The sequence below is a fragment of the Vollenhovia emeryi genome, unplaced genomic scaffold, assembly GCF_000949405.1.
Source record: "Vollenhovia emeryi isolate VEMERY1.0 unplaced genomic scaffold, V.emery_V1.0 DF939433.1, whole genome shotgun sequence".
NCBI lineage: Eukaryota > Metazoa > Arthropoda > Insecta > Hymenoptera > Formicidae > Vollenhovia > Vollenhovia emeryi.
This window is the reverse complement of record NW_011966933.1, coordinates 36,769-46,604: the sequence shown is the minus strand read 5'-3', so window position 1 is coordinate 46,604 and position 9,836 is coordinate 36,769. Positions and strand designations below refer to the sequence as shown.

Genomic DNA, 9,836 nt, shown 5'->3' with positions numbered 1-9,836 from the left:
GGAATTGACCAATCACAGTTCATTATTCAACTTACGACATCCAATGTAGACCCAGCCTTATTGACTTTACTGGCGTGCGAAAAACGCAGCACCAGTAATTTTCATTGCTACCAACTATACTGTTTTCACTGGCAGTAACTAAATCCATTTTCGAACACATCCATAGACGACGTATTGGGTTAACACGTTTTGCAACGAGATACGAACAGGTTAGGGTGGAGTCCCATGGAGCGTATTAAGCGGAAGCGTAACCAGCGGATCGCCAATCCACGGATCCGTTTCAACGGAATCTTGAAAGGGCTCTATCAGAAAGATTCCGTGATTGGCGATCCGCTGGTCCGCTTCCGCGTAATCCGCTCCATGGGACAGTAGGGGCCAAACTCCGGCGTACGAAAAACAGCGGATTGTCTGTGATTGGTCGTAGAGTTCGATACGCCTGATACGCGCGTATCGCGATACGCGCCATGGGACGGCACCCTCAGTGGTTACGCTACGCAATTTACGCTCCATGTGAAAGCACCCTTACTGTTTTCACCAGTTTTCACCGCGCGCATGCGCCAAAAACCCGGCCCATCTACCATCATTGACTCCATGATAAAATCCATGGGTAGATGTCGCTTCCGCGATCGTTGGAATGACGCCTCCCTTCGCCGGCGACACGCGGCGTCGGCAGTGACCGGCTGGTGTCCGTGGTCGGGCCGAAGCGAGGTTGAAAACGCGGTAGACGCGTGAGGACGAGACAAGGATTGGAAGGAGAGTGTAAGCGAGAGCTGAAGGCGTGTACAGGCTGTTGCATCGTATACGTTGACTGTCGTGCCACGCCGCATCGCGACGCACCACTCCCCCTTCCATCCCTGCGTTTTCGCCATTACTCGCTGCGTTTCTCGCTCTCTCTTCTACCGCGGTTGACAGCGGTCCCATCCAATCGACTGATCGCCTCTTCGCACGCGGTTGGAAGAAGAAAGCCTACCCTTGCTTACGCTCTTATTCCCCAAAGGCCCACTCTCTTTTTCCATGTCAACGACACGCGTGCTCCTGCCAAGGCCAGCAGCGAGTTACGCCCCCCACGTCATTGCCGTCGCCGTTATTCTCGTAAAATTCGGATTGTGCACGTCGCATTCGTGTCGCTGGAGGATCTCGACGGGAGCCGCCGACGGTATCGGACGTAAAGAGTCGCGGCGGAGGAGGACGTACGATCAGGTCGGCGGCGTCGCTCCTGCTAGCCTGAGATGAGCGACCATGGCTGCATACATTTGAATAATTTTAAAGCAGCCAAAGGTATTCAGCCGTACAAAGTGATACACTCGTATTTTGTGACCAGTACATCGACCGAGGCGCGCGTCAGGAAGGTACGCCCAAGTTCTTTTTGCGTGCGTTTGTCATCCAAGTTCTTTGTCATCCACTTTTCAGAGATCCACTCTGCTCCTCGCGTCTCGCTTGCTCGCTCCCGTTATGCTTTCCCCCTGTCTTTCTCTCTTTCTCTCTCTCTCTCTCTCTCTATTTGGTTCTCTCTTTCTCACCCTCTCTTTCTCACTCTCTCTTTCTCTATTGATACATTTAACCTCCCCGTTGCTCCTTCGGTAGTATTTGGAGCATGAAGTCTGTAAATGTTTAGAATAGTATACGAGTATTGTTTTTCATCGATAGCCATGGCGGGATTTTTTCAAATATCTGCTGTCTCGGTACAACACAGCGAGATTCAGGGATAAACTATAAAGGTGACGAAATTACCGATTTTATGAATTTTACGTCGCTGCCAATATTTGTGTGATTAATCTATACAGTATTAACTTTGAATTGTTTGTAACTGAAATTATTTAACAAGAAGAGTGGTAAAAGCTCCAGAAAAGATAAAGAATCGATGAGGGAAGGCCAATGTGAGCCAATAAATGCAGAACACAGTGCGTGGTTTAAACGTAATTGAAATTATTTATACAGACGTTTTGTGTAAGTGTGTTGGCGTTTTTCAGCAAGAGCACAGTTGACACGGTGTAGCACGGTAAATCGCCTTTGTTTAACTTTGGCAAATGACAAGGATGAAATGAGTCGTTGGGCCCCTTACTGAAAAATGCCTTATACATACTATGTATGTAATCATTCACGACAAAATATTGCATTTTTTTTACCGAAATCTCCATTATTGAATCTGCTCTTTTTAGCTGAATTGGCTGCACTGGTCCAGAGTTTATCTTTCTCCCTCCACATTGGAAAGAGAAAAATAAACTCTAGTACAGCCTGCTAAAAATAATAGACAATAATAATATATTATTTTCATTGTTATTGTCATCCGCGGAAATAAGAATTTAACAATATATTAATTATGTATGTTATTACGTAAAATATGTTTATTTGTAAGTTGCGTGGGAATATACATATGTAAAGTAATATGCGCGCGCGCGCGTGCGTGTCCTCGTCTAGTCCTAGCCCATTATTTTTCTTGCCAAAAAATTATCGAGTGATGAGTCTTTAATGTCTACCTCCCCGAAGATACATCTCTACTTATTACTATGGACACATACACACACACAAAATTTAATTATGAACGAATCGTTTAGATATTTAATTATATCGGGAAATTGTAACTGAAGATTAAAAGGGTAGTAAAGAAAACATATTTCAGGTTAAAAATTCGGTAAAAAAATGTGTTTCTTCCAAACATTAAGTATTTTACCCTAAATTACTTTAATTACTTAGAATGTTCAGTTTCAAAAATTTCTTACAAAAATGGCTTATTTTCCGTGTTTATTTATTGACCTTTAAAGCACTGGCTTTGAAAAATCAATTTACTAAAATTAGGTATCATATACCATGTTCTATGCTATTTTTACTTTTGATCCACAAAATAACAATAGCCTGTTAAAATTAATTATGCTTGAGAGAATTTCCTTAAACCTTATAAAATGTTAAAAATAAAGAAAAATTGCAATTAAATATAAGGATATTAAATATATATATATATCGTATCCTTGAATTTATCCTTCCAAATTATTAAAAACAATTTTCACTCATAGATACCACTCTTTCACCCTGTTTCTTCTTTTATTTTTAAAAAACTGTTTTTAATCTTTAATATCAAAACGATCGATAATGTCTGAACTCTTCAATTATCTTAAAGATAATACACTTCCCCTTCTGTTCTGTTCTTCCCAATCATTGATAATCAGCTTTGGGCATTAGTTTGGGTATTAAGCCTTGCTGGGGCATTATAAAGATAAAACAAGATAAAATAGGATAAAGTAATGCCTACTGGGTATCTTTGGTCCGCTTTACCCCTCGGAGTTCTCCAATAGTACTTTGTCACTGGGTACAATCATTTAGCATATTTGTCGCGTGTTTTATGATAATATAATTATTTTATATTTTTAAATTAAATATTTATAAGTTTTTAGATTGATATTTTTTATTTGCTGAAAAACCATGTTAGATTATATCCTAATAGATAATTAAATATTCTAATTGTGATCAGAATATCCTGAACATACCTAATAATGCGCAACATACATATCAGAATTAACAAATAATTTGCAGGCTGTGAGCTGTTTATGTCACACATGTAAAACTTATAAGGATCGCCTACATTCTTGTCTTCATTGCATATTTTTTGGCTGCTACGTAAAAGGTCACATACAAGAACATGCGAAAACGAAGAAACATTTTCTAGGTAATGGAATATTTATCAGTTTAGATCTCTTCTATATATTCAAACTTCGTTAAACATATATACAGGGTGCTAAAAAACTAAGTGCCATAAATTTGTGTGATGAAAGAATAGACGAGTATAAGCATTTTAAGTACAGGAACCATGGGTCGGTGACGTTTTATTACGGCGTGACGGGCGTTTAATTGAATCGTCACAACTCGTGCAATGCAGGTAGATCGGACGGGGTGGACCTGTGACGTGGCCTGCAAGGTCACCAGATGTAATGCCTCTCGACTTCTTTTTCCGGGGTGCAATGAAAAATATGATTTATTCCGAACAAGTCGAATCCGAGGATGATCTGGTCGCTCGCATCGTAGAGGCATTTGAAACCATCCGACACATTCCAAAGAACGCGGCAGTCATTGCTCCATCGCTGTGACTCTTGTCGGAACGTTGGAGGCCGTAACTTTGAACAGTTATTGTAAATACATATATCAAATTGACGAAATAAAATCATTGCATCGCAGACGTTGTGACGATTCAATTAAACGCTCATCATTAAAATGCTTGTACTCGTCTATTCTTTCATCACACAAGTGTATGGCACTTAGTTTTTAGCACCCTGCGTATATGTATGTATACATACATAATATAATACAAACGAAATTGTATAATGGGACTTATATATTTTATAGCTAATCAATCGACTGTTTTTGTGCTTTCTTATTTGTTAGTTTATTATTGCAGCTGTTGATCTGTGTTATGGGAATATTCTGTGCTTCCAATGCGGCGACTATGTATACGATAGAGAATTGTTAACAGTGGCGAAAGCGCAATGGAGCGAGTCGGCAAAATCCTTGAGCTTCGGAGAATTCTATCGTACGTGGGAACCCACGCAGATAGAGGCGGAGTTGCTGCGAAAACATCCGCGCCGAAGACGCGTTGTAGAAAATTCCACTATAGGTAACAGAAAATCTCAAACTTAGTGGTCTGCATAACTCAGTGTAACGCTAATAATGGGCTTTATTTGATTGATACGTCATTTTCAAGAAAATACAATATATAATTTCTTGAGTAAGAATTCATGCCGCTTCGGTTTCAGGTTTAAGGGGACTGATCAATCTCGGAAATACCTGTTTCGTAAACTGCATCGTACAGGCACTGATTCACACTCCACTGTTACGAGACTACTTCCTTGCTGACCGTCACCACTGCCCGCAACCGAGTCGCTGTCTGGTCTGCGAGGTATCCCATTTGTTCCAGGAGTTCTATTCCGGCAACAAGGCCCCGCTGACACTTCACAAACTTCTCCATCTGATTTGGACCCACGTCAGACATCTGGCAGGTTACGAACAGCAGGACGCCCACGAATTCTTCATTGCTACACTGGACGTCCTCCACAGACACTGCGAAGCTGCTCCGATACTAGTTAAAGACAACCCTCATCATTGCAAATGTATCATCGATCAGATATTTACCGGGTGCCTTCAAAGCGATGTTGTTTGTCAGGCTTGCAAGTAAGTATGCCAATCTTTCTCTCTAGGAAAGTATACTTGGTAGATATAGAAGAAACGTATCATAGAGTCTACACATAAAATATCTAGTTATACTTTAAAGCAATTGCATAGCATGCTTACTCTGTGTAGGATAAAATAATTATTATTAAGCCATGTCCATTTATTACATTCGGAATCTTTACTATATTTAAATACATTAGACATGGCTCATCTGATATGCTTAATTTTTCTTTTCTCAGTGGTGTGTCTACCACAATAGATCCATTTTGGGACATATCTTTGGATCTAACTTCAGCAGCTGGTGCCTCTGGTTCTGATACGCCCGGGTCACCCACTTCCTTGCTAGATTGTCTGGAAAAATTTACCAGAGCTGAACATCTAGGTTCTAGTGCAAAGATCAAATGTAGCAACTGCGAGACTTATCAAGAGAGCACAAAGCAGTTAACGATGAAGCAATTGCCGATCGTGGCAATTTTTCACCTAAAGCGTTTCGAGCACTTCATCATCCAAGATAAGATTTTTAAGAAGAAAATCTCCACATTTATCTCGTTTCCAGAACAATTAGATATGACGCCGTTCATGTCGCATAGGCGCAACGGTAACAACAATAGCGCCATGCTAGATAGCTTGTCGAAGAATGGAGAGGATATGAGCTTCAGTGACAACAGGTAACGTTATTTTCTCTATTCAATTATGGATAACCAACATTATTGTTTTAACCGACATGTTTAAAAATATGTATATTGAATTAAAGTATGATTATTAATAATAGGTACTCTCTATTCGCCGTAATAAATCACGAAGGTTCCTTAGAGACTGGACATTATACTGCTTTTATCAGACAACAGAGAGATCAATGGTTCAAATGCAATGATCATTTGATTACACGAGCCAAGTTGAAGGATGTCTTGACCAGCGAAGGGTAAGATAAAATAGCGCGATTATCAAAATAGATAAGAATCAATTGTAATACCTAGATTAATTAGAATTTCTTAGCGAATGTATAGAAAAGGAGATAAATCGTTCTCTCAATTGTTAAGTAAAATTTTTTACTTTTTAGATATCTCCTATTTTATCACAAGCAAATTTTGGAGTACGGTTAAAACGATACAAGTCTGAAAGGAAAGAGAGAATGTGAATCAAGTGTAATTAATTTATTTAACAAAAAGTTAAAAATCGCTGCTGAAGCTGGACGTCGGTGACATTTTATGTTTGCCAGATATAAATTATTGTCATCGTCGCCTTTTGGTTTCCGCCGGCGCCTTTTATGTTCGATGGGTTACGTTGACTGACTTGCCCTATCGACATCTATGAACGTACTGTAAGAACATAGATTAAGATTAGCTCAATTTTTTAAATCAACCGATTGCAATTTTTGTATATCGCTGACTGTTGTTATACTCCTACCCTTGACATACACACACACACACACACATACACACTCAGAAATATGCATTGTATACACCTTACGTCTAGGGATGGACCTCGTATGTATTGTCCTCTTAATTTTTGCCAACGAAATGTTGATCCGATCTCTGAAAAAAGCACTTCATCACGGCATACGTGTGGTATCGAGTTATACGATTTGTCAAACCTCAGATCATCTAATATATCATTAATCAATCTTTATTCACCATAAAATAGAATTTTTATAATGTTTTATATTTACAAATTAGACTGCTATATAATTACAGACAATTAATGTTACCAATTTAAGTAAAATTTCAGAAAGACAAATAGATTCCTCTTCGGTAATGCAAAGAGTAAAACTTCACTATCATGAAATTCAATATTTCATAAAAAATGATATTTTTCCGTACGCGCTATACATAATATAATTTATTTAATACGACCATCCCTAGGCGACTTTGTACAGATGAAATAACATATTACATTAAGTATGAAAACATTGAGTTGAGACAAACTCTTTCACTAGACTTTGTATAATAAAAATCGCTGCTCGACAAACTGTTGCTCTGGTTGCCTGTTCCACTTTTAAATTCCTCTCTTTTCTTTTTTATATTGTATATTTTATTATTGCATGAGCATAAGGTGTGTCGCAACCAAAGTGCCAAATAATTGGAAATATAACGTTCTAGGTTAATTATTTTAATTAACGAATAATGACTCGCTTGAAAAACGGATTTTTTATTAGCGAGTACAAAATACAAATAAAAATCCATTTACTGATATGACAACTTCATGGAAACTAAAAGTAAAAATAAAACTAGTATGTAGCTGTATATTTTAATGGACTCACATTATCTCATTGATGCTGGAAGTGAGAAATTGTGCGAATTTTCCATTCTTGCATTGTCGAAAATTTTATTCTGTGCTCGTTGGTTTTCTATCAAGTTCATCGAGACAAAGACATGCCAAAGTTCATTTTTTCAGTGTCTTTCATAAAAGTTGAGAACTAGATTCAATTAATCATTAGGATGTTTGTGTCAATCCACACACTGAGCAAAACATGTTTGTGAATAATGTTATATGTTTGAAAGATGATTCTACCATACATGTGGTTGTAACGTTATAAGAGTAAAGCACATCTATACAAAAAATAAAAATTGTTTTATCCAAACTCATTAGCATACATTTCTTCAACTTAAATCACCAGAGGAACGAACAAATATTCAATAAAAAACGTTTTTTATAAAGTAAATATTGTACAATATGGTTGACTAAAGGTTAAATAGACAGTCTAGTGAGCATATATAGAATGTTTACAAAAAGGATATTTCCAATAAATTTGAAAGGATGGATTTGGTTAATTGAATAATTGTTGTTAAGACACTCATATCCGGCAATATCTCTTTATCTTTTTAAGTGGCTAGTCTTATTGAATATTGCTTAATTTCTATAAAGATTAAAATGGAAAACTCATGTTTGTGAATTTTAATTTTCTTATTGCAAGAAGTATTTGAAATAGCATCCTTCAGTCTCTTTTTCTTCCACTTGAAGTAGGCTTGGGCTTGTTTTTCCGATTAATTCGCCTCATGGTCTGAGGCGAACTATCGGTTCTGTGAGCGTTTGGTATTTTTTACCGAGGGTAGGTTGCTGGTCTCGTCCTCGAAGCCTCTTTTATCCGAGCTTGGGACCGGCAGGGGTGATTCCCAATTATTAGGTGCTCCACCCTAGGTAGGGTAAAAGGATATGTGCGTGGCAGAATACTCTCGTTGGGTTACCGCTTCCCTTCGTGAGGTAACATCCGATAAAATCAGCGGTGTTCGTGGATTTGAACTCGGATATTTCCGTTTATTTGTTTACTGAGCAGCGCAATTTTCTCTGCGCCACGCTCGCCACCTCATTCAGTCTCATTAGCTTCGTATTCCCAGATAGCCAGTACTGCTCAAGCAATGTATGGAAATAAAATGCCAGCAACTGATGCTAGGAATATGAATTCAATGTTTGAATGAGTTAAGTACAGCTAGCATAATGTTAACATATTGTCGTAGTTGACTGCATAGCTAAAGAGGGTTCTCGTGATAGTAGCTATTGTCAGTAAAGATATTGAGAATACTTGGTTCCAATGTCTGAGAATGGTGCTGCGACATGTTATGGAAGAGATGTTTATAATCAGTTAAACAAAGTTTTCGTTGAACGATGGATAGGAGAGGAGAGGTCCGATTGAGTGGCCAGCTCAATCGCCAGACCTCTCGACTATTTTCTCTGGGGCTATCTCAAGAGTAAAGCACAACAAAACTACCAACTGTATGGATGTTTTACATCATTAAATCTTTGATGAAATTAGGAATGCTGTTTCAGCATTAACTATTTACGAGCGAGCATACTGTCAAGCTGTTAACGAACATTTTGAAAATGTATTTTAAATTAAACCTGCTTTGAAAAGGTAGGTCCTTACTCGATTTTTCTTTAGATAGCTAAATCCTTCTCAGAACTTACCTTTGATGATCAGATCCTTTACTTTATAATATATTTCATATTTTATATACATATGTAATTTATATTAAAAAGTATCATAACAAATTTTTTAATACTTCAGGAATTTCTCAATCAAAAGAAATTTTATTTACTGTTCTGAAAACGTTCCAACGAAGACTATAAGGATATACGATAAAAAATTCGGAATTACATTGAAAAAATTGAACTTGACTTGTCCTGATCTGGGGGTCAATTATGTTTCTTACAATATATTTGTGAAAATGCTAAAAGTGAGCAGCTTGTCTCTTTCTAAGGGAACAGTTAGAAAGTGACAAAGCTATAACTCACTGTTCTAGCATTTTTACTATAGCGTAAGATACAGAATTGATCCCCTGGGGATTCAATTTTGTAATTAATGCGCGTATATCGGTCTGAAATCGAATCGAACTTGTCGAATCTCCATCTTTTTCTATATTATTATTTAAGAAAAGACAGAAAATCGACCAATTTCTGGTTATCTAGAAAATGAAAAACTGGGCCTAAGATAGTGTTTCGTTGGAATATTTTAAAATCTTATTGTTAGAAATAATATTTTAAATCTTATACGATCTCAAACGTTTGGTACGCAATGTAAGATCAGTTTATGAATAACAGCCATAATTGATTAGCTCGATGGATTAGCTCCGTTGGGACACTCAAAATCGATCATACAATTCCTCCGCGATCTTCTTTTCGCTCTTGTCATTCAACGAGCATAATTCTCTTGATGAAAATATGCTAGAAGTACTACAAAATTA

General features: G+C 37.7%; 1 protein-coding gene across 2 annotated transcripts; it reads left to right on the top strand.

The window, feature by feature from the left end:
• Positions 1 to 610: 610 nt before the first annotated feature.
• Positions 611 to 7,126, top strand: LOC105557669 (ubiquitin carboxyl-terminal hydrolase 22). Of its 2 annotated transcripts, none has more exons than XM_012004973.1 (7): positions 611 to 1,349; positions 3,529 to 3,661; positions 4,388 to 4,603; positions 4,743 to 5,157; positions 5,397 to 5,825; positions 5,912 to 6,079; positions 6,218 to 7,126. In XM_012004973.1, the coding sequence occupies exons 1-7, from the start codon at positions 1,230 to 1,232 to the stop codon at positions 6,258 to 6,260; spliced, it is 1,524 nt and encodes a 507-aa protein (XP_011860363.1). In that variant the 5' UTR covers positions 611 to 1,229; the 3' UTR covers positions 6,261 to 7,126. The 2 variants fall into 2 exon arrangements, with proteins under 2 accessions (XP_011860363.1, XP_011860364.1); XM_012004974.1 differs by having other exon boundaries at positions 614 to 1,349; positions 5,930 to 6,079.
• The last annotated feature ends 2,710 nt before the right edge of the window (positions 7,127 to 9,836 follow it).